Raw genomic sequence first — 25,537 nt, 5'->3', positions numbered from 1 at the left:
TAAACTCTGAGGGAACACCAAGGTTTTAAACATTTATTTCTCCACAAACACACATAACATGTACATTGAAGGAAGTCAAGCAAATTGCTGTCAAAATAAAACACACCATGCATAAACAATTCTCTCACTGAGGAAAGAGAGTAAGGGAACGGTTTAACCCAAATGTCTGCAGATACTTCAGCGATGATGGCATTAAGAAAATGTAACAGTGTAATACAGAGAGTTAGGTGGCTGCTGGCAGTTGGTAGAGCTTCATGGCTTCCATGTAGCTACATTGACTTAAATGGCTGAAGATCTGGGCTCTAACCTTCAACAGAAGTTGATACACTGGCAGGTTTTACAGAAGTAAGTTTTAAAGCTGAGTGCAGCTGTGCCAAAGGAGCTCTGTCCTGCACATGCCCTCTGCCAGGCAGGGTACACCATTCTCTAAGGCAAATATCAGATAAAGCATAAGAGAGGAAAAACCTGCTAGCTCAGCATTTTTATAAATAGAGAAGTACCTTCCCCCTCTCACTGTGGTTACTGCTGTGTTCAGAAAATAATGACTCTTGGCCCACCCTCCTCTTCTGACTGTACCACTACCTCCAGCTGACTGGGGTGACAGACAAACTGCATAACCTGATATTCAAAGTCATTACATTAAAAATACCTTTCCACTGTGCACGGCAGATGGTTTCCACTTGGGATTAGTTAATGGAGAAATATTTTGGCTACTTTTGCTAAAGGGGTTTGCTTTGCTTGCAAGGTCGTTCAGAATATGCTCCCTGAACTTTGAACCATGTCTGCAAAGTGAGATAAACAAGAGCCATATAAATACCACAGCCCTTTTCCCTACACTGTTTTCTTCTGCAGCGGAGTTAAGCAGTGCTGCCAAGGAGGGGGGCAGGAAAGGGTAAGTGTGCTGGTTTTCTATGAAAGAGCTTCATGACTTAAGATTTGGCAGAGTGTCTGTGTGTTTCTTTGGCTGAAAAGGCTGACTGGAAATTTCCATTGGAAACCAACTAGAAAGTTGAAATGCGAAGTATAATTCAGAACATAGCTCTCATCTGGTTCACAGGGCGAGACAGCTGTTGCTGGGTGCTGATGCCAGTGCTGCAGAAGGCTGTAAAGGCGTAGAAGGATCTCAAGATGTCATACGAGTTTCATGTGTTTATAATGCTATAAAGGTGGGCAGGTTTCCAGATGCGTGGAAGGAGTAAAAAAAAAAAAAGCCCTGCTGATATCTATTGGACCACAGTTTAACTTTCAAATTACTGTAACTAAAATGCTTTTGGTAGAACTGCAGGGAAGAAACATGAGGGACAGATGGATTTCACAAATGATGTTGGGTTTGCAGCAGCTGGCTCTTTTTTTAAAAGATCAATTGTTAAAGTGCCTTTTTCAAATGTGACAAAATTGATGAAATGTGTGTTGTTTATCAGAACTTCGTGTTTCCCAAACATTCTGTGTCTACTGTCAGACTTTGATGTGAGCAGTGAAATTATACAATTCCACAACCTAGGACATGTTGGGGAGCAGTTTTATAATTTTATATACTTCTTGATAATGGGTGTTGTCTGAACATACTAAGCCAAAATTATTACATTAATGCAATAAAAGGAAAAGGTAATTACATAATTTCCCATATGCTTTGATTTTCATAAACATTAAATGGACTAAGTGTGGGTAGGAGATTTTATAAAATCTGAGGAACTCTGAAACTTAGTTTTAATTTCCTGTTTTTGCAAAATTTTTTCTAGTCCCTGTGTTCTTAAGAGAGTTTTCTCAATGGGATCCAAATACTACAGACTGACTTGTAAAAATCTTTAAGACTTTTTTTTTTTTTTAAATTTCTGCCAGGTTCTGTAATGCTTGCTGTGTACCAAAATAGGCTGTTGGTGCAAGTATTTTTGAGTCAGTGGAATTACTCTGGATTCTGGAGTGAACAGGTCTAGATTCTTGGTGGTGTAAACTGCCTCAGCACAAACAATTTCAAAACATAAGAAATGAAGCCACTAGCACTTAAGTGCTAAAAACAGTCAAGAAGAAATTACAAAGAGGAAGGAACAACATAGTCTGATTAGTAGCATTAAAAGAAAATCCAGTTATTCTGAATGCTTACTTTTCGGCTGTTTAAATACAACAACAACTAAAATACTGCCTATTTATTAAAGGGGAACTGCACTGCAAAATGAAAGAAGTATGATCAAGCAGTAAACAAACTAGATCAAATTTATTCTTACAGTTTTGCGTTTTTTTTTTTTTTTAACTGAATAGAGCCAATATACTGCTGTGTCTTGCTATGGGAATTTCAAGAGTCAGAACTTTGTTTAGGCATTGATCACATTTTGTTTATTTTCTCTCTTTTTCAGATAAAGCCCAGCCATGTGGGCAGGGCTGGGGCTAGTTCTGGCTCTCTGTCTCCTCCCAGGAGGAGGGACAGAGATCCAGAACTGCAAGGAGCCCCCAGAATGGCGTATCGGGGAAGAGAACCCAATGCTGAACTCTAGGGGCTCAGTGACGGTGGTGGCTCTCCTACAAGCTAGCTGATACTTGTGCCTGCTGCAGGCTTCCAGGTAAGCGTAAATCTCTTTCCCAATTTTTGTTAGAGCATGACTGGTCAATTTTTTAATGCCATCCAAGGATAATATATGTGCCCAACTACAGACACAGTCAGTGAACTCTGGCTTGCTCAAATGCCGCCAGCCCAGCTGGCGTGTGTGACCCAATGGCCAGGTTAACTCTCAGCAGGAGCATTCCATGCCAGTGGCTCAGATTCTTCATCTCTTTACTTAGTCCTGACTGACAGATCATCTCCTCAGATTGTATTTACAACATAAAAGTATGATCAACTTGACATTAATGAAACCCAAAACACATGAAAACCCAACAGAAACAGTTCCTCAAGAGCTATGCTTCAGTTAGCAACAGTTGATTAATATAGCAAAGGTGCTGAAGCCAAGAAACATCCTAATTCCCTGACGTGGCTGGAACACCTGGAAGAGAAAGACCTGTGATGACTCATTTGTTATTTGAGTCAGTAGGGGAAAAGGCAAATCAAAATGTGCTTTCAAGGTGCTTTCCCAGCCCCTGTTCAGATGTCCTAGATATAATAAACAGCCCAGAAGATAAGGTCTAGCCTTTCAAAAAATAGATGAACCATTCAAGGGAATCATCAGTGTTATATTTTCATACAAGACCTGGGACGTTAGTGCTCTGGTCTGTAGAACCTACTTCTATGCAAATAACTACATATCATGACAGTAACAGCAGCCAGAAAATAATTTTGAGCTGATCCAACCAGGAATTGCATACAGCCTTTTTCTTGGATTCACTTAGTGATTGTGAAATCATTTTGGTTTAAAAATTCATAGGACTGGTTTCAGAGCTTGATTTTAATCACTGTAATAACATCTTAGTTTCCCCCTCCAAGCTGCATAACTTGATATTATCATAGTCTTTGCAAGTTTTTTAAGAACTAGATTTGAAAAAGTGGTGGTAAATCTCTGGCTCCGTCAAAGACAAAAGTAGGCTTTGTGGTTGGCTTTCAAGGTAGTTGGGTTTGATTCTGTATATTTTAGAAGGGTTTTAAAGAGTCTTTCAAGCTGTAAACTATTTCCTGAAACCGAAAAATACCCAAATAGTTTTCTACAGCAATTCAATAGGAAGGATACAAATGAAGAGGAAAAAAAGCCCCACATCATACACAAGAAAGCCACTTCAAAGAAAGACTTCTGTGATGGGATGCCAAAGAGAAAGACTAAAACCAGGAGAAAACAACATTCGTTGTAATAAAAGCAAGGTGGAGCATATTAACTTTTGTTGAATGTGCAAATCTTATGATTCTCTAATGATTTACGGTCTTGCTTCTTTATACTCTCCATTAGATTGGAGGACCTGCGAGTGAAGTTAGAGAATGAGGGACTGGTCAATATCTCGTATGTGGTTGTCAACCATCAGGGAACTAGCTCCCAGAGGAAAATTCACCTACTGAAAGCAAGTGTTTCAGACTATGTTACTGTCTACCAGCAAGATGAACAGCAAGCTGATGTCTGGACTACCTTAAATGGAAGCAAAGATGACTTTCTCATCTATGACAGGTCTGTGTTTAGAGGGGAACACAGGAAAATATTTGAATGTATTTAGAGTAATGCTTTGTAAATATCTATGTTATTTCATTGATTTGCAAATAACCTGATTACCCCTCAACAAAGACATCATAATCAACTCTAAGTTGCACTAAGTGAAGCACTTGCATTTTCTGGAAAAAGGAATCGTCAAAAGAAAAGTGTGCTTTGCTTAAGTAAGTTTGGGATAAATAAATTTTTCTTTATAATTACTATGGATTTAGATTAACATAACTGAGTGTAGAATTTGATAGCATGATTCTGTTCTTATGCTGTTTCTCTTTTCAGACAACTTCCAATTACATCCATGCATGTCAAAGTAGAATCAAACAAGAAAAGCTATCTGAGTTCTCAAGAAAACATTTTAACCAGAGTTGTTGAAACTGTCATGTATCTTTCAGCATAACCAATAATAACTCTTTAACTGAAATCTTGATTTTTCTGTTTTGATGTGATGGAAATTATTCAACAAGTCCTGCACTTCTACCATGTCCATCCAAATTACTATTATGTTACTGTAACAAACATTCTTAGTTCACACTGAAGCACAAGTTTAGTAAAGAGTTAGAAAGTTACTTAACTTTTTTTGGTAATATGGTAGAATCAAACAAATTAGGTAAATTAGGTTTGGGGGATGAAACTAGCACTGGAATGATCTTTAGAAAGTTATTTCATGTTACAGCAGCAAATACACCTAAGTGGAGGGTTGCTGTCATATGACAAACAGAACAAGGCTGTATGTAGTCTGTGGAGGGGCCCCAAAGCTGACGTCTGGCCAGCAGCACCTGAAAGGTTGAACAGTTTTGTGCTGTCAACACATGGGGATACACCTACACTATGAGTTGGTTTGACTCTAGTTGGTTGTGATCCCTTATTGTTCTAGGCATGTACACCCTTGTTGTGCCTTCACTGGCCATGAAGTCTCTGCCTGTTGCTGGCCCTAGATGTGCACTGCAGATGTGCAGAAGGCTAAGGCTGGAGGACCCCGTGTGTTGACATTGCAAGTGGGGTCCTTAACAAGGTGCCCTTGTGTATGAGTTCTGTGTCTACTCCAGCTCCTTTGAATGTACCAGTTGGGTAGTTAAGTGCATACCAGAACATTCAAGTACTGATATGGTGCAAATAGGCACCATAAAAATCCCCTCATGCACACTAAATCAGTAATGCAGGTGCACCACAATGCATAAAAACATTCTTTGTAAGGATGCAACAACCACATGGCAATTGGCACCACTATGCAAATAGCCCTTCGCATTGGCAAGATAGGTCTGTAATGGGTGTGCCTTTGCTAGTCAAAGTGCCACTGAACTAGAGGCTTCTGCCAGTAGTTATTAGGTCAGCCAGAAATTATGCTTCACACTACTGACCGATGCAGCCAAGTGAGCAGACGTTTGAAAGGCAGATACTGTTTTTGCCTGTAAACTCCTTGGACGGAAACATTCTCCATGGGACTGTACAGTTTATGTGTATGTAACCACAAAGTTCCTTCTCTCCTTAGATGCGGCCGTCTAGTGTATCATCTGGGTCTGCCCTATTCCTACCTGTCTTTCCAATATGTAGAAGAATCTATTAAGATTGCATACTGTGAAAACAAGTGTGGAAACTGCTCTTACATGGTATTTCCTGTTTCATTCTACATAAACTAGGAAAGGAAACTGGATTTGGCTGGTACTTAAAATTATTTCAGTGGGATTAATTGAAAAAGACATGATGTAGATTTTGCACAATTCATGCGTCTTGACAGAGAGCTTTTAAACATTTTTTGAAGTGAATTAGATCTAGTATTTAACAGATTGGTTATTTGAATTCCTGCCCTTGATAGAAATGCAAATAATTTTCTGTAATCTAAATGCAATCTTGGAGGCTAATTCTGTTTCTGGAGTTACATACAGCTACTGAGCATTTAGCTACTCTAGTTTTTGGGGATGGGTACATACTTAAACAAATAGTAACTTTTTTTTAAAACCTGGGAATAAGATCTGAGCTGGCTTGAGTTACTTTTCCTTTCAGTTTACACTTAAACACAGTATACAATAGTTACTTTTAAAAAGTGGTAATACAAGGTGCCACTTTATTGTTACTGTTATAAAAGAAGGGTCGTTTTACATACAACTAAAGATCAGAACTTTGATTATCAAGAAACGTACATACATAGTCATGAAAGTTGAATGAGAAGAAGCATAATTTTTGACCCCATCATACAATTTTCCAGCTAAATGTAGGCCTCGGGCAGGTCATAAGTGGGATTCTAGAAAAAGAAAAGTTTTTATTAGCAATAACTTGAATTAGAATTCCTAAAAGCTTATATTAAGAGCTCTGTCTAGTTATCAGTGGTGTTGTAAAACAAGGTTCTTTTGATACATTCATATCTTTCTTCAGCAAAGTAGCCAAATAATTTAAAATTGGGGTTTAGGTTCTGAAAAGATGTTAAGATAGTTAGGATTTTTCACCTAGTTTAATTAAATATTATGCATTGTATTTAATGCAAGCTTTTGTTCTGCAGGAACCTGATATTGATGGCATATGTGAAAACATCACTAAACAAGCAGATGAAAAGCGAGCAGAGATAGAACCCAGCCCAACTGGTCAACGTTCACATGACCACAACACGCACAGACATATAAAACACCACCAGCATCGTGAGGGCAGTCATCATTCCAAAAATGAGAACCATCAGGCTCCTTCTGAAACTCGGAGACATCATTCTGACAGCAGTCAGCGTCATAGAGCTTTTGGCCGTAACAGACATGTTCAGACAGGTAGTCATGAACAGGTAGACACTGTTCCTCCAGGAGAAAGTGTAGAGATTACACAAGATAAAAAGCTATGAAAAAAAGGAAAGATCAGCTGTAAAAACCAGTTAACTTGAAATTGGCAGACGGCATCAGACTCAACTTCTAGTAGCTGATGCTGTCATTGTCGACACCTTTTGTTTGAAGAGCTAGGAAATTCTGTCACTTGACAGTGTCGTGGTGCACTTCCAAATTCTTGACGGTGACACGGCCAGTTGTCAGCAGAGGACATCACTGAATCTTGACAGTGACGTCTGCTCACTGCTGCCTGACAGTCACCAGCAACAAGTGAAACTAGTGACACCTGACACTGACAGGAAAAGGCAAGAAACTGAGCCTGAAAAACAAACTAAGCACCTTAAAAATGCAAGGGAGTCCCACTGCTTAAATTCATATAGTTGTGAGTGGAAAAAATTAACAGATTATGTGTTTTTATTGCCCTAAATTAAAAATTATGCTGACAGGTGTGTAGAGTTAAAATATTGTAAAGAAGACTTTTAGAGCAGTGCTTTTAGAATTATACAATACCTGTCAAATTCTTTCAATGAAAAGCTTCATACTTTAAACCAATTTAATTGACCTTAGTTTGTTTTTCAGTTGCAATGGGAAGGTGTCTGCATTCTTGATTAATTTGTCTTTCTTGTTTCTCTTCTAATGTTCTGCTTGCATTTGTGAGGACAGGAGCATAAACTATGACCTAGGGGCTCCTGTCTGATATTTTGCAATCAAGAATAGAAGATAACCAAAACAGACATTTTAATGATTTTTAATTTTAATAACATTAAATTCAATTTTTAACTTTTAATAATATTCAAAAGCTTTTGGTTTTTTTTTTTCCTAACCTAGGGATACAAATTAGGTACAAGAAAAGCTTATTCCTAAGCAAGGTACCAAAACAACTTTTTATCTCAAACGTAAGATACAAAAAGTAATTTTGTTATTTGAAAGTAACAGATATGCATGCTTAACTTTTGTGCCTTAGATACAGTATCAGGGTCCATTAATACATACAACTACAACTTGTAAAATCGTACTAAATCAGTAACATTGTGCATAAAGTGAGAACCTATGTTAACAACTCTTCATGCAGAATCAGTATCAAACAGAGGGAGGGGGAGAACAAATTTAATCTTGGTTTAATGTGTAACTTTGTTTATAACAGTGCTGAATTTGATAAATCTGTATTGATTAGTAAGGTAATATACCACTTAGACTTGTATAACTTCTCGGTCTGTAGCTTAGAATTCCTAACCTTTGATTAACTGAGTTGAAGTAAAAGTATAGCTGTTCAAAGGATTCCTAGATGAAGAAGAGAATATTCAAGCAGGAAAGACTGCTTTGAAAGTGTATACCATAATTAATGATGGTTTAATAGGGAAATCATCATCTCTATGAAACCTTAATCTCTTCATCGTGAATGCTGGTTAGCAAGAAAGTAGCTCTGCATATACACTAAACGCATGCTGTTGGAATATTTGACAAGCATTTTCAATAAAAAAAATACTCTGTATTTCTTCATATCTTGTTTTTACTTTCAGGTGCTCAGTTTGAAATACACTGCTTGTGTTTCTCATTGTATGTACTACTGAAATACTTCATGTCATTTAATCAAAATCGCTTCCGTTTGAGGGACAGGTCTTGGTTATTAAGCAAATGTTGCTCTAGGTCTCTTATGGTGTTTCGGAGGCTTTCAATTTCCTTGTTTTTCTCCTCCTGGAAATGCTGCATCTTCTGTAAAAATGCAAGGAAAGGCTTAATTGTTAAACACCACATAGAATTATGTAACAATACAATATGCTATTATGAAATAGTCTAATAAGAATATTTCTCAGTATCTTGGATCACAAAATTACAAAATGACTTCCCCAGAATCCTATTTTTCTGACATCTCAAAGTCCCAAGCCTAGAAAAACAAGAATGCACATATATAATTTATGTCACAGTCGTTTATGTCAGTTCTGTCTTAAGTTCTCAGGTTAACAATTCTGTACTAAAATCACTACACATGCAGGCTTTTGGAAACCCAGCTATGTCGACATCAGTGCAAAGAGATGTGAAATTAGTTGTCTAGAGGTGGGAGGGATGTGTGTAAGATGGACCTGTAAGGCGTGAAACTCCACCCCCCTACACTCCCCGGCAAGTTTTGCTGCAGAACACACACAGTAAAACCCCAGGGAACTGCTGTGTGAAACAGGCTGTAACAGTATTTAGTATCTGCAGACTGCAGGCCATTAGAGCACATACCCTCCGATAGATGCTTTGTGGCAAGACAGAAGTATGTGAAAATGATCTTGCTGTTGTTTGCTGAACTCTTGCTAATTTAGCATTGAACTGGAAGAATCAGGAAAAGACAAAACATTAAGAACTCAACAGGAAAACAAATATGTTAAATAACACAAGTATAATATTAACTTCTTTCTTTTAATGGATTTTGTACCTGAAAGTAGTAATAGCAAGCTTATGTATTATCCTACTATGTATCAGAGCATAGTATTATAGTAAGCATTATCCTAGGACAATGAAGCTACTTAAGTTTAAAAAAGAATGCAATTACAAGCTATGTTTGTTCAAAAAAGTTTCAAAATATTGCAAAAAGTAAATAGTACAAATATTGTAATCAAAATATATTTAGATGAACCAGGAGACTGCTAAAAAAAAATGCTGAAGGCTCCACAGCCTTATGTCTGCAGGAGGAGAAAATGCAGAAGGTGCTAAAAGCCTCTGAAACCACCACCCTTCCCTGATGTTCCAAGGATAACTCAGCCTGAACACTTTCACACCTTACTACTTTTTTAACATGTGATATTTGAAGTATTTCCTTAACTTTTTCTGTAGTGAGAGTGGCTTAAAACATGAGCCATGAAATACATGTTGAATTGTGTAACTCTAGTCTCCACAGGATTAGAAGAGTTTAAGCTTTTGGAAGTTTATTAAAAATATATATATCTTCCCAGCATTCAGAAATTAAAAAGAATAAAAATAAGCAGAAAACATTGTTTCAAATTTTTATAGCTCAAAAACTAACACAATTTTCAAAATAATTAAATTTAAATCAAGAACACAGCAAACTTCAGTCTCCCTATACAGTGGTTAGCATCCGTTTCCAGAGCAGAAGCAACCCAGGTACCATTATGGATGGGAGCACATGCCACTGATCTTTGTAAAGAAAAATTGTTTTTTAATTTTCCTAAAGTCCATCATATTATTTTGTTAAGTACTAATTAACATTTTTCACCACACAGTCCCTTCCAAGTTTACCCAATGCCCAAATGATCTTTAACCCAGCTTTGTAATGCATACCTCTATCTGCAGTTTAATGATTTCATTCTGCTTCTCTTCATTTTGAATTTTCAGTTGTCTAGTTAGCTCTAATATTTCCAGTTCTTTTTTCTCTCTCTGTTCTCTATACTCTGCCTCTTTTATTTCAACTAGTAACACAGTAACATCAAATACAATGATTATAGAAGATGTTTAGGTGGAAAAATAACATAATTTCCCAAATATTAAAACATTTTTGAACAGCAGATCAGTATTTCACAGGAAAACAATTTCATTCAAGCAAAAAACATATTTTAAAGCTAAGTGAAAACCACCCTGTCCCATCCCAGTAAGACAGAGTCTCTTTAAAGACAAAGAGTTTATCTGGCTTTCTTCACTTAAGTGGATGACCAAAAAAATCCTACTCTTCAAGGCTACGACAGTAATGAAAAAAAAAGATACTGAAATCAGTTTTTTCCTCACCGCAGTATCATTTATTTTTGATAATAATGTCCTAGTCTCTTGAGCATAGCTGGAACACTCTAACAGCAGTCTAGCTTATAGTTCAAAGAAATTTTCCAGTGAACACTTAACCCAAAATTTCATTCTTTCAGATTCTTAGGTCCAAGTTTCCAATGTCTCTTCTACCTCTTTGGGAATTTCTCCTCATCCTGTGTTGCTGTACTATTGCCTCATTGCCACTGTCTACTCTCTTGAGCAAAGACAAAATTCAGTTAAACACTGTCCACTTCTAGCTTTCTAATTTCCTGTAAGAAGCAGAACTTGTACTTATCCTAGATGAAGTTACAGGTTATAACATATTTTACCCAAAGCTATAGCATTCAGTCTTCAGAGAACTTACATTTTTTTCTTATATTGAAATGCAACTGTGCAATTTCTAATCTGTGGTCTTCATCTTTGTTTTTAATTTTGATCATAAGTTTCTCAATCTGATCTTTATATTCCTGCAAATGTAAGAAGTGTCATAAAAAACTTGAGGTGTCTGCTTTTAGATTTCTGCAAAGCACAGTTCATGTCAAAATGTACCATATTCTATGATTCAGTACTTGTTTTGTCCTCAATCGAGCAAATTCAAAATGTCCAATTACTTCTTACATAATCTGGATGATGTCCACAGATGAAAAACATAGCAGATTTTATTGTATTACAGCTATCAGTTAATAAAAAATTACAAATTGTACTTATTAGGAGAACAGGCAAATGGAGAGGTAATATTCCTTTGCCTGATCCAGGATCTGATACAGTGCTGCAGTTAGTTAAGTGACTACGGTTCTACTTTTGTGGATTTTTGACTGTAACAAAAATCATATTTAAAGTATGAATATTGTTAGCATTGCTTACATGAAGTTTTCCACAACTTCACACTGGCAGCAGTAGAAACATCAGAGGTATTAGCAGTAGTGATGCTGATACTCAAGTAAACAGACAGAGCATGCCTATTACACGTTTGCTCCAGGAAGCACTCCAGAATTACTGAGGAATTGGCTGTAGCTGCCAACATGGAGGTGCTCACTCCAAAGCTCTGGTCAGAACCTCCCAGCGAGGCAGGTAGCCACTCACCAGAGCTGTGCTCAGAGGCACTCACAAAGGCAGCTACTCATTGGTGGTGAATAGTACTTAATAGACAGTCAAGGAATTGCCTTCAGAACAACAGCAGGAAGTTCCACCATGGCCACGCATGTATATCGTTTATAGAATCATAGTTTCGTCATGTCTTTCAGAAGGCATTACTTATTTTATTCTCAAACTGTCAAGATAACAGCTCTATTGGTACAAAAATTTAATTTTAACTCGTAGTAAAAACACAGGCAAAGAAGATCAGGAATGAGATTCCTAGTCCTAAACAGGTAATGTGCAATATTAGCAGAGGGAACTAACACAACTTGTGACTAGCCCTGCCAGCATTACCTCCTTTCCAAAAGCCAGGAGCAGAGATAAAAAGCAGAGAGATGGTAAATGGAATTTATTATAAGACACAGAAACCTATTCTCTTTGTAGCATTTACTTCCAAAGAAACTATAGACAAAATTCAGACAGTTCTTGACTCTCTGGCAGTATAGAGGCATTGTGAATATCAAAACCTTATTTCCACACAAAAATGTATTTTAATGCAAGGGGTTAGATTTTAGAATGTGAAATTTAATTGAAAGCTAAATACAGCTGAAAACGTCCCAAGTGCATCTTCGATTAAGCCAGAGTTCTTGGCACTTGGTAGTTTTGACTCTAGTCCCTCTAACACATTCTCATATTGATGTTGTGAGAAAAACTGTTCTGTTTTTACACATGATAAACATCAGAAGTGCAACAATAATGGTATCAATAGCAAACCCAAGAATATAAAGATATATGAACTATTAAAATAAAGATTAAATATTATTCCTCTACTTAAAGAATGATCATTTGTGATGTACCTGTTCACAAGCCTTTATTTTCTCTTCCAAGATGTGAATGGTACTCTTCAGTCTACAATTTTCATCTATGTAAATAAAAAAATATATGATACACTAAAAGATACATTTTGACAATACTATTAGCATGAAAGCAGAATAAGGAAATTACTTTCATTTTTTGTCTTACCTGAACTCTAAGAAACCTTTTTGTAGACATGATAATCATAATTTACAGAACTACATAATCTCCATTTTTTAACAAGAGAAATCATAATGTAATCATAATATTTGCCTGGTATACTACTTTGAACTGTCTTTAGCCTTCTGATAACTGATCCATCCAAGAAAACCTAGATGCAAAGTTCTTTGGCTCAGAAAATAAAAGATTATTATCATGGCTACAACAACTGTTTTGAATTGGAAGATGCAACTTTTTAAGTACTTGTTTCCCAAAAACTAGGTATCTCAAAAACAGAATTTAGAAAAATCCACTAATGCTTTTTTTGATTATTAGAAGTCACTTTGAGTATTAAAAGCAGCCATATACTTCCAATTTTTAGAGGTTTATTAATATTTATGCTAATATGCCTTGAACACACAATGGATATAAAATTAACTACATACAGCTAAACTGTGGCATAAAGACATAGCAAATACTTATATATTTTATTTTAAAATAGCAATGACTAATTATCAAGTATTTATGGATAACAGCAAAATTTTAATAACATTCCACTGAGGATTAAGACACTCTGGTTTAATAAAGTGATAAAAACTATGCATAAATGCTTTAATAGACAACAGTCCAACAGTTGAATGATACATTCTCACTTATTGTAAAACTGCCTCTGCTATGCTGAAACAAATTTGAAGCCCAACTATTGATTAAAAAACCGTCATTGAGACAGAACTTCTTTTACATGTGGATTCTAAGTAGGAAAATAGCAATAGGCATTTATTAAGCATATCGGCCTCCCAGATCTGCACAGGATTGATTCTAGATAAAATCTTTTCCTTTCTGTTTGGCTGCCACTGACTTTCTCTCTCTGAAAAAACCAGTAAATATAAACAGCAAACTTAAAGCCTGCTCATTCTAAATTACAGTACAGAACAGTATATATATATATGAGAACATTTTTGCTTTTACCTTTCACGTTACACTGGTTTTCAATCACTTGTGTTAGACCCTGTATCACCTTCTGTAGAGTAGTACATTCTGAAAGAAGTGAAATATCCAGTATTTTCAAATAATTTCTGCACCATTTTAAGTTGATATTTATAAACCTTTCTCATCTTTTGTAACAATCTTTATTAAATATTATCTAAGTCTTCTTACTGACTATACAAATAACTCAGCTCATTATTCCATAGTTACTGCTTGATTTTAGTTTGATGGTAGATTAAAAACAATTTTATCAAGCCATATGAAGAATTTCATAAAACTATTACATCTTTGTTTCTAGCCAGGAAATAAAGTTGTTATTGTTTTCTGGGCAATAATGGAAGTTTTCCACATCAGCGTTCCAGCAATTTGATGTAATTAATGAAACTGAGGCTTACTTTCCTGACAGCACTTTTGCCAAGATTCTTTTTGACAAAACCAACATTATCCTCTCACTGCAGAATCTCACCCCTTTTTTAGTGCATATTTTCATCTTGTGGCTAGACAAACTTGTATAGATTTGGAATATGCTACCTCATTATCTCATTTTAAACAAAATTATGTGTGTATGTATATATATGCAACTTGTTATCAGTTTACATATTTAGAATTAATAATTTTATTTTTTAAAATAGTATTAATATTTGAACACCATATGGACTGCCTGTAATACAACATTTGGTTTCATTAAATAGTATTTTCATCCCTTATGTTTCTTGCAACCTTATCAGTAAAGTTACAAAACATTCAAAGACTGGGAAGACGGGGGACACTAAAAATTAGGTTGCTTACTCTTAAGACCTTTTGCTATTTCCAGGGTACCCCTGCATTTCTTAAGTGGCTTTTAATTTCTGCAACAGATGAAGCACACTAAATAACGGTTACTCCTCTCAGAAGACCAAAGCTCTGTTGAAAATTGTACATTATGATATAGTTCAAGACTACATTACAAATAACGGAGTCAGGAAGAAGAATTAAGATCCCAGCTCAGAGATTCAGTCTTCCACTCAATCTTTTTGACCTTTAGTCTGTTTTTCCATCAAGTCTGCTTTTCATGCAGCCGAGTACATTACCCAGCTGTATTCTGCCGTTCCATGCTTCCAAAAAAACAGCAGAGGGAGCACGAACAGCACAGAATCACTCCCTGTGCTCAGTTCCTGTACTGGATCAAAAGCATTTGTGGAAAAATCCTTCTCAAAATCTGAAGCACTACGTTTGCATGCCCATTTGTAGCAACTAGTTCTACTACAAATATTCTCCCTTTTGAAAATGTATGGAAATAAACCCAAATGCTTGTAATTCATGCACAAATTGGAAAGACGTCTATGCATTTGAGTAAACAATCACAGCTATTTCAGCACAAGCCACTCTTCTGTCCGGTCCCAAGAATATCTGCTTATCTTTCTTATCTTTAAAGGATGTATCTTGGCAAATCCCTTATGCAATTACAGTTGTGACTGAAAAAAATTTCTGGGAACCCACAAGTTTTTCTTGCCTACATTAGGGAAGAAAAAGCAAAATTTTGCTAAGTGGTTGCAGCTTTCTGGATCACTGGCATAGCATCTGTTATGGATTCTGCGTGGTTCCTTCCCTATTAAGAAAACTCCCTACATGCAGAAAGACTAAACAGCCTAAGTGCTTTTTCCTGTGTTTAATATCTGTAATTTATTCCAGTTTCTTCCATCTGCATTTATAATGGAAGCTGTTGGCTTTTTTTTATAGGGCAATTATATCAATCACTTTTCCTTTAACACCTTTGAAACACTAAGTCAACAAATATGCAATCCTGAAGATGCTAAATCGGGCCACTTTAAGTATTCCATGGACAAAAATGTCTGTGAAAAATTAAGAAAACAAATGTTTTCTTCTTAAAAACTACAGTAAATTTTACTTTGGAGGTATAGCCATCAACACAGAAAATGCTTAGGAGCAGAAAACAAGAATGCCAGGCTTGCATCCGTCTTCACTGGATCTGCAAGGATTTACACTAAACAAAAACTGTCATCCTGAATCTCACCTTTGTTTAGCAAAGAACATGTCAAGACAAAACAAAGCTCATTTATGACCTTTCAGACCATGTATACGCTTGCCCAGTTGCTCATCTTTTCCCACCTTATCTTTGGTTAAAGTGTTTCACTGTCCTCTCTCCCTTGAGCTTTAGTAGTTTTCCTTTTTCCTTTGCATGTACTTCAGCACTCCCACTCTTCTTTTACCTTAAACTGTTCTAAGCAGAGACTTCTGGCAATCAAGGTATCAAGGAGCCCTGAGATTCTCACTTATATTTGTTGGATATTTCTTGCAGTGCAAAATGCTATTTCTATTCCTGTTTCTCATACTAACAAAGAGTTCTTCAGCCAGGATAAAATTCCACTTCCTCCACCCCACTAGCAGCCACAAACCCTTCAGGGTAGGCAGAACAGCCGCCTTTCCGTCCATAGTACTCTTTCATTCTGCTACTCTTCTGTAAGCGGCATCGTGATTTGGAATTGTATGTGAATCATTCACCAGCATGTGGTCTCTCGTGTTTTTTCCTTAACTGTTCTGTGAATTTTTTGTAGTCTACTGCCAAGCCTTAGATTCTAAGGCTGACTTGTTTACCTATCCTGTAAATTCATTTGCTTTTGTGATAAATTCATAATAGGACGAACTTGAGAATGCTCCTTAACTTGAGAATATATCTATATTAAGATTGTATGTTGACACAGTTCCTCAAGAAATTGATGCAGCTGTCCAAACCCGGCAATTTCAGTTGCCTTTGGACCAACTCTTTAAATTATACTTTCAGGAAATGTGGATCGGCTGGGTTCTGGGAAGCAGCATGGGACGTAAGGCTAGGAGAAATCTTTTTTTCCAAGCCACAGTTGTCAACATCACTGTATAAAAGCCATTCTCACAACTAGAATCTGTTGGAATAACTGTTGCCACAGTAAGAATGGAAGTAACAATGCTACATTTGGTCCCTTTGATCTTCTCCAGTTCTGCACAGGATCCCTCTATAACCCCAACAGTCATAAAGAGTGGTTTTCCAGTCCCACAGTGCTTTGACTTTCAAAAGGTTTTACAAAGAATCAAACTATTAGACCTAACACTTCTAGTGCTCTGATTCTGAACACACAGCATGCTGTTACCCCTCTGAAAGGTCAATGCTGCAGGTGAATTTGATAAAGGTGCAAAGACCATTTCTATCAATTTAAAAAAGAAAAACCAAATGCTTTAGAAACACTGTATACTCACTATAATTTATAATCACTACACCAACCATAATGTCCTTCTGAAATATTTTTAATGACACAGTCACTGCTGATCTCCAGCAACATGGTAGCTGTTTACCTGAAGATTTCTCTGACAGCATCCACTGCAGATTATGGCAATTTGCTGCCCAAGATGGTTTGTGAAACTTTGCTCTCTGACCACCATTAATGAATACACTTCAGTTATAAGTGCACAGTTATAAACACTTCATGCCATGATACTTGGCTTACCTTACTGGTAAGCTAATTAACCTAATAGAACAGTCATCATGACTGTCTTAATTTCTAAACACATTCTATCCCTTTGGCATCTTACATTTACCTTTTACTTTCTTAGCATCAAGTAGCTTTCAGAATCACCTCTTGGATGTCCGTCCCACTCTGTTCCAAGTTCCTGCTTTTCACTTTTTTCATTACTGCTACTAACAGCTCTGTAATCTCACTTACTCATTGACCATTATCCCTGGCCTCCAACAATTCTGCCTCCTATCTACATCTGTACTAATTTGTACAACTACCATGACTTCAGTATTCCTGAGATTTGTTTTTTCCTGATTATTGCTGCTTCTAAAACTTTAGTTCACATTTCATGCTGTTTGCTCTTGTATTTTTACTTGGACTTCCGCCATCCACGTTTTTTTTCCATCATTGCTTCAAAACAACTCCAAAAGTACTTCTCTTCAGTTACATCAGCATACCTATCTCCTCAAATCATTTCACTCCCATCTCAGCAAAGAAAGGCACTACTATTTACAAAGCTCAGATCCTCTTCTGATTTTCAGCTATTTTCAATCCATTCTACTTCCACAGTCCTCCTTGTAGGCAACCCAGCTGCTCTGATTTCCTGCATAGTCTCTTTCACTTTCTCTGCTTTCTTTTATCCCATAGGTTTTACGGTAAGCATAATTTCTTCTTTTTGTCCACCTTTTCCTTTCCCCTATTTAAATCTATTTTGTATCAGCTCCCTCCTCCCTGGTTTTGTCAATAATGAAGCCTCTTGATCTGTTTCTGAATGACTGTCCTGCATTGTCTTCTGTGCTTAATAAAGAAACAGGTGGCTCTAATGAGTCAGACCAAAGTTCCATCCAGTTCACTATCCCACTTCACAATACCCAGCAGAAGATGCTTCAGGAAAGAGGAAAAAAGAGCTGGATAAACACTACCCATAACATATCCTCTCAGCTTCCAAAACACAAGAATAAGGGAGACTTGAGTGATAGGTACACTCTTTGTGTTTAACAAATTTGTTATGTTTTGTTACAGGAATTTTTCTAATCTTTTTGGGCTATTCTATACTCTGTTATCTGCAAGCTTCTGTGGAATTGATTTGACAACTTTATTTTGTAATGTATGGAGAAGTTCCTCCTTTTGTTTGCTTTAAATCAGTCAAGAAGTTTGACTTCCATCTAGTTGTCTTATTACATTAAACAGTGAATATTCATTCCCTAGTCACTTTCTCTATGCCATTCATAATTTTACAGCTATGATTCATATCAGTGCCATTCCTTCTCTTTAGGCTGAAAAGTTTCCAGTCAACCTAAGCCTTCAGATATTCCAGCATTGTGACAAAACGTGTAAGGTCCCCAAGTGCATTTTCCCCACCCACCTCCTGGGTGTTTGGCTGAGCTCAAGACCAACTTAGAAAGAGTACAGCTGGTGGCCTTGAAAAAAGCTGTTCGAAGAAAGCTGGAAGAAGACTCAGAAAGGCTGCCCCTCCTTCCCTTGGGAGCTGCTTTTAAGCTGAGGCTTTTGCCCTTGGCCTACCTCAAGCTATGCTGCTGCTGTGTTGCAGTCACATACCATGTAGATCTAAACCCTGGTCATGACCTAGGCGTGACTTCCCGGCCTGATTTTAGACCTGCCTCATCACTATGGACCTGCTAGTGATCACTAGACTGTGTCTGGCCCTTGTTATCATTTCTGGACCTGATCCAGTCTCAGCCTTCTGTCCTGACCTTGGACCTGCTCCACCACTATGTACTTGTTTGGTAACGTGGACTTCTGGCTGACCCTGGCAGCCCGCACTGGGCAAGGCCTGCATGGGTATGGTGGGAGTGAGTCTCAGCTAGTGAAGCCCCTACTTCTGTCGGCCTTGTTACATGATTCGTTCCTCATTCCAAGCCCCTCGCTCCTCCTGACAATACCAAACCTTGCCACCTTCTCTGTTATCTTTTCTACTTCTGGTATGTCTGTTTTGAAATGTGGGGACCAGAACATTGCATGAAGATCACAGGCTTTACAGGAACATGATGTTTGTTTCTCTATTTCTTCCATAATCATACCTATCAACTGTTTGCTTCTTTGACCACTGATCTTTTCAGAGAACTGTCCAGAAGGACACCAAGAGCTCTTTCTTGAGAAGTAGCCAACTGCTGATTATATAAAATGCATCCCATAGGCACTGCTACTGGTTTCCATCTCCCCTTTTCATCACTTGTCATTCTATATGATGAGATTCTTGGTATAGCTGCATAGATTGGCATCACTAGCAAACTTCGCTCACTTACTTGATAGCTTTTCCAATTCTTCTCCCATTATGCTAAATTATTTAAGTCCCAGCGAAGATCTAAGTGAAATCAACTGGCAACCTCACTCCAGCATGAAACTAAGTTTATTTATACCCTGTTTCCTAACTTTTAGCAAGTTGACTTCTCAGAGGCCAAAACTCTACAAAAAGACACACTTTTCAGCTGTTCTACAAACTACAGAAGAATAAGCAACCACAAATCCAGGCTAAGTACTAGATATTATTTCTCTTTTCAAATATCCATCTGAAAAGATATCCTTCTAGGGTTAAAAAAAGATAATCTTAATTTAATAGTTTTCTCTTTAATTCCTCCTTTAGTTGGAAACTTTTTTATTATGATGTAGAGGCTTAAAATACCCATCTGTAAAACAGCAAATGCCATTTCATCATTCAGTTTCCACTGAACAGTTTGAATCCTCTTAATATAAACTATCGTTACCATTCATAACTATTTAGCACCATAATGATACCTTCTATACAAAGCAAAAGAAATATGACCAAAACTCAGATCACATTAAACCTGAGAGTAACACAAGCGCAGCCTATGGAATAAACCTATAACAGTGGTATCAGCTTAATTTAACTCCATCTTGAAGGATGATATGCTATTCCTTACACTTCCTAACCAAGTTGGAAATGTCATGGAGATAAAATCTTGATGGTGACATTATACACACAAAATGGGCTGTCACATTGTTTAATCTGACCTCTTCAGAGATTAATATCACACAGATAAAGTCTAATTACTTTGGATATCTCTTCAGTCCTCTAGAAGTTAAACAGATGCCTAGGCAGACAAGACACAGATTCCACCAATACCCAAGATCCTTACAGAATTAATTCAAGTGAGCAAAATTCAAAGAGTAATACTAAAACTTCACTGTAACAGTTAGCATGGTATAGGGAAAATGTATTCCAAACCCCAAACTGGGCTATCCGACTGCCCCTAAACAAATGAAATTACACAAGTAGCTAAAAAACATAATTACGTTATCTCAGAACACCAGTCCCACCAGTCTGACATGCCTTCTCCAATTACAGTCAAGCTTTGACACTTCAGAAGGCAGCAAAATAGGCATTCAGAATGAATCTGGCTCATTTCATACTGGGCAAAATGTTTCTGGTGACCAGGTGAAACATAACATTTGTCATATTGATACCAAAGGAACAGGTCAGCTTGGGGCACGGTAATGTGAGTGCTGGCCTTACTTTCCCCGAAAGTTGACTGTATTGGTCTACACAGACATCTGAGCTGCTTATGGATTAACCTAAGTCACAGGCTAGCACTTTAAGTAAAATTACTGATGTTTGCTTAAAAATGCTGGCTTCATAAACTGTGGCAGTTCCCTAGCTCATGAGGCCTATATGGATGGGAAAGGTAAACATTTGGGCACAATAACACCATCAGGTGTACCAAGCTCATCTGATCCTTGACCTCTTTCCCTGCCAATATTTTCTTTCCCTGGAAAAGGAGATAACACAATCAAAAGCAAAAAAAATGAAGAGGAAAAAATGAAAGAAAATATAAAAGAAAAGCTTTTCTTTCATAAGTATGGCGTGCACTCAATCATCTCTTCAAGTGGATGGATATTAACATCAACTGGAAAATAGTTACTTTAGAGCAGCTCTCAAGATATGGCTGTGGACTGAAGTTATCTGGTTTATGCAAATGAGATGGATGCCATTACAGAACCCAAGATTAAGAATTACTGTTTTTCACACAATGTCTTAGATCCTTGCTGTTTTATTTTTATATTTTATATGACTGAAAATAATGGAAATTTTTCTCAGAATTTCCTGAATATATGCAAAAATCATACTGCTTTAAAAAAAAAGCTTACCTTCTTTTACTGCTTCCTCCTTTAATTGGCTCAATGTTAACAACCTGTTACTTTTTTCCAGCTGAAGAACCAGTAGCTTATTTGCTTCATTAATTTCTGATATTACCTAGGAAATTGGAAAATATCTAAAGTTATATTAATATATATCTTTTGATTTAAGCTTTAAATCTTGAGTTTTAAATTAATATAAAATTTAACAACACTGCATTAAAACCTGTATTATTTGCCATTGTGGAAATTCTGCTACAGAGAAGAATGATGCTAGACTTGAGAGCCTGTGCTATTGCAAGTTTACCCCACAGAACTAAGAATGCTAACTTACATCGCTAGTTATAAATTGGTTTCTTCTGAGTTCTGCAGCCCAGAGTCTGGAGCAATCCTCAGCATGGTTCTTCCTACTGGTGTGCATGTGAGGCTGTCAATGCCCTTGCCAGGCACCAACACGAGTAATGGGTGGGAATAGGAATTGGTATAATATGTTTTTTCCATGAGAAATGCTAAATTTATTTCAGGTGCCCCTTTTGTATTATATCTAGTATGGATTTACTGATCAGGAAATCACCAGGGAGGTGGCCAACATGGGCCTACCAAGAAATACAGTACTGATTTCTCTCAGTGGATCAATCTCTCAAGAACTGACATACACATAAAGAGAGCTCAATGCATACGGAATATAAGAACAGATGCTCCTGCTATGGCAATGGCATTTTTCTAGAACAAGGAACAATTTCTGAAAGGGTAGTCCAGCAAAGCTATGCAATACTGTTTTCTCCAGTAGCAGGTTCTGATACAAAGGGACACTCCAACACTTTCCCTGAGCAGCCAAAATTGGCCTCTGCACCATTACAATTCTAGCACAGAAGCAAAGGCTTCTTGCAGACTCCACAGAAGTCACTCATATCGCTCTGAGGTAGTCAATACGAACGCTTCCCAAAGTTGGTTTTACAAGGCATATTAACAAGCTGACACCACTTCAAAGAAATTTTCACTTGAAAAGCTCATTAAAATCTCATAAAATTTTATAAATAGCAGTTTGAACATTTTTTACCTTTTCTATCTCTGAGAAGTTACCTAAAAGTTTATCAAGGTTCACTACACTGATTTTCTTCATAGTTTCTCCACTGCTGTGACTCATTTATTTCTGGGCCATACAATCCAGTGATCACTGTATGTATTTAAAAAAACAGATCTACAAATTTATATATTTCTCATTCATACTATGTCAAAAGATTTCATATGCACAAATATAAGCAGAAGAAAGAACACTTTTTTTCTTTAATTAAAACTATTTTTGCATGTGAAACTAAACTTTAACCAACCTAAGATTTTGCATTTCTGAATGTCAGAAAGCCCAAGCCAAATCTATCAAACTGTTAGATGATACAGTTGAATTTGGAATTTTTTTGCTGCAATTAAAAAACAAACTTGAATCCACTTCTATAGACACATTGGTGGAATTTTACCTAAATGTATTAGTGGTCTGCACATAGGATGCTTTTAAAACATATGACCAACTTCTCTTTGCATATGCTGCTAAAACAGACTGGTCTTCCTGTTCTCACTTTAAAGGGTAGGAAATTCAATCAGTTGAAACAATTACTCATTCGCTACTGTGTGTATTCCAGAGGCAACAGATGAAATATTGTTAAGTTTGATGAACTTAAAAAATGTTATTTAAGTAAATGAGATTTTACCAGACACACATTAATGCAGGATCTAGACCTGAGTAGGTGCTCTAATACTTAACTACCCAGGCTTCAAGTTACTTACATATTTTGTTATAAACAATTTGCATTAATATCAGTGGTGATATACTGCAGCACATAAACCTTATTGTATAAGTAAAAAAGACAGCATTTGAAAAGCATCATATAATTCCAGATTATTAACACAATTCCTATTTTTAGTAGAAATTCTACTTACAGGATCTTCAACATACCTTTGCAAGATGGGTCTCAAAGACAAAATACGAATGCTTCTAAAAATATTGAAGCTATCACTGAATATCAGGCTCCATGAAACAGAAGTTCCAGTACCAGACAAACCATGTATTCTCTACAAAACCATCACTTCTATGTGGTAATGTGTGAACTGCCTTTTTACAAGTAACAAAAAACTGCAATGAGAGAGATGAACCAGAAGTTACAATGTGCAGACTACCCAGAAAGTGAATGGTTCCAGAGATACTTACGGTAAAGATAGGTGCAAATAGATATGTAAATGAACAACTACTAAGCAGGAATCAAAATTATGGACCTAAGTTATTTTCTCAGTCATTCAATATCTACAAGTCTTTACGTGTATGTAACTTCTTTAGCAAAGCAGTAAGATAAAGATATTGTGTTTAATACTCACTTTTCTCTTGTATCCACTGTTTCCTCAGAGATACTAAAACTAATTCATTAGCCAAAGCTAAGTAACTTTTTCTTTTAAATCAACAGTTTTTAAGAATATATGTAATATTAAGGAACTAATGCTTCTAAGTTAGTGATTTTTTTATAAGTTAACATTCTTAATTACTTCTGTTATTATAATGCAATGATTTGTTAAATGGAGTTTAAAATATTTATTCAGGACATTCAATTTTGTAAATCAGTTATATATCTTAATATTCTACTAGTTTATAATCTAAATGTACACTATGAATGCCAAACCCTCATCTTTCTAGTCCTTAACACAGGCAGTATCTTATCTGTTTGCCAGTCACCATTTCTTTTCATCATGCTCTTAAAACTGTTTTACCATCTAAATTTTGTCTGAAGATGGGAGTTCAGGGAGCTGCCATGTTGTGTGCTGTTTTGTTTGTGTGTTTCCTTATTCCATGGCGTCATTTGCTCTCTCAGAAGACAGGATATGCTCAGCACTTGGCAGCATTAGTCAACAGTGCCACCAGGAATAAAACTCCCGCTGAACTGAAACAGTAAATTAGTATTAGTATGTTGTATTATTGTTGTATTTTTCCAGTAGGAAAACTCATCACTTTTATTTCTCTGTATATTGTTATTTTATATGATTGTCTTCCAAAGGCATTTTTGTTAACCTTCCCACCTGTTTTGAAAGATATTTATTTAACTAGGGGGAAAATTAAACATTTAAAGGTATTTTTGACTGTCATAGGACCAACACCTTTATTTACTCTCTCTTTAACCCCTTGCCACCCATGCTCTCTCGGTAGGTTTCCTTTTTATAGTATTGTAGCTGATGATCTGATTTTGGGATTTAAGGTTTCATTGTTGCTTCATGTAACAGTGAAACCTGTATTAATAACCAAAATGAGTAGATATTATTTTAAACTTAATATCTCAACTGAATATAATAATTATTCAATAAAAGGCACTTCAAGTAGCCTTGTTCTTCTGTACTCTGCCCTTAGAATAGGCACCTCACATTTACATTGACTATAACCTTGCTTTAATTACTCACTCTTTGAAGACCCTGAGCACATTTAAAACATGGTTTGCAGATCAAAATTATCACCACCCAACTGGCACCCACAAGGAGGGTGAATCCCATCCCCTCATCCGCTTTCACAGACAACAGCAACAGGACAGAACCACCAGCCGCACCACTACAGACCCCACGAAGACGCCCAGTGAGTCCTAGCCACCCTCTTCCCTCTCGCATCTCTATAGTCTACAGGAGCGCCCTCCGTAGAAGTAACGACCTCTCACGGTGCACGGGACACGCAAAGCACTGCCTCGTACTCCGCAGTGCGTGGGCATAACCCGCAGACGGTGCAGGACGAGAGCGCTCCCGGTACGGCTGACACGTCAACCCGCCACACCACACGGCCCGCTGAGAAAACAGCCACGCGCCCAGCCCGAGGCGGGAAACCAGCGCGGCCGGCGGAGCGTACCACTGCTGACCCTGTGGGGGTGGCCTCGCCCTCCTACCCGCCGGCCAGCCGTGGGAGGGTGTCGTCTGAGGCGCCGGGGCGGGGCGGCGGGGGCCGGTGGTGGGCCGGCCCCTCCCAGAGAGGCTGCAGGGGCTAGCCGTCGCCTGGGGGCAGAGCGACGGGGCGGCGGGGGCACTGCATCCCAATTCTCTTCTGGCATAACCCCGAGTCTGCAGGGGATAGCCGTCCCCTGGGGTCAGGGTGACAGGGTGTCGGGGGCAGTGCACCCCAAGGCAGTGCCACGTTCGACGGCTCTCCAGAAACACCCAGGCAGGACCCAGACACCTCAGCAGG

At 37.4% G+C, this 25,537-nt stretch overlaps 2 protein-coding genes across 3 annotated transcripts; one reads left to right on the top strand and one right to left on the bottom strand.

Moving 5' to 3' along the window:
- The first annotated feature begins 766 nt into the window (after nt 1-766).
- Nucleotides 767-8,408, top strand: SELENOP (selenoprotein P). The gene is given in 5 exon segments (XM_064439183.1): nt 767-892; nt 2,352-2,555; nt 3,867-4,079; nt 5,605-5,722; nt 6,610-8,408. Coding segments are annotated over 4 exon segments (1,011 nt in total). The 5' UTR covers nt 767-892; nt 2,352-2,364; the 3' UTR covers nt 7,099-8,408.
- CCDC152 (coiled-coil domain containing 152) lies at nt 7,718-25,250 on the bottom strand. Of its 2 annotated transcripts, none has more exons than XM_064439184.1 (10): nt 25,013-25,250; nt 23,288-23,464; nt 22,397-22,513; nt 21,349-21,454; nt 13,715-13,783; nt 12,589-12,653; nt 11,019-11,121; nt 10,199-10,326; nt 9,143-9,229; nt 7,718-8,629 (listed from the first exon to the last, which is right to left on the bottom strand). In XM_064439184.1, exons 3-10 carry the CDS (start codon nt 22,481-22,483, stop codon nt 8,507-8,509), a joined length of 768 nt encoding a protein of 255 aa, XP_064295254.1. In that variant the 5' UTR covers nt 22,484-22,513; nt 23,288-23,464; nt 25,013-25,250; the 3' UTR covers nt 7,718-8,506. The 2 variants fall into 2 exon arrangements, with proteins under 2 accessions (XP_064295254.1, XP_064295255.1); XM_064439185.1 differs by having other exon boundaries at nt 23,288-23,443.
- Between the last annotated feature and the right edge of the window lie 287 nt (nt 25,251-25,537).

The sequence above is a fragment of the Phalacrocorax carbo genome, chromosome Z (genome assembly GCF_963921805.1).
Source record: "Phalacrocorax carbo chromosome Z, bPhaCar2.1, whole genome shotgun sequence".
Lineage (NCBI taxonomy): Eukaryota > Metazoa > Chordata > Aves > Suliformes > Phalacrocoracidae > Phalacrocorax > Phalacrocorax carbo.
The sequence above is the reverse complement of the archived record's forward strand: the minus strand, read 5'-3'. Positions and strand labels throughout refer to the sequence as shown.

Excerpts from the sequence above, each read along its gene's own strand:
- CCDC152 (XM_064439184.1), bottom strand. The coding sequence starts at position 22,483 with ATGAGTCACAGCAGTGGAGAAACTATGAAGAAAATCAGTGTAGTGAAC. Across the intron at positions 11,122-12,588 it reads AAATAAAGGCTTGTGAACAG|GAATATAAAGATCAGATTGA; the intron begins GTACATCACAAA and ends TTACATTTGCAG. Across the intron at positions 10,327-11,018 it reads TTTCAATATAAGAAAAAAAT|TTGAAATAAAAGAGGCAGAG; the intron begins GTAAGTTCTCTG and ends CTGTGTTACTAG.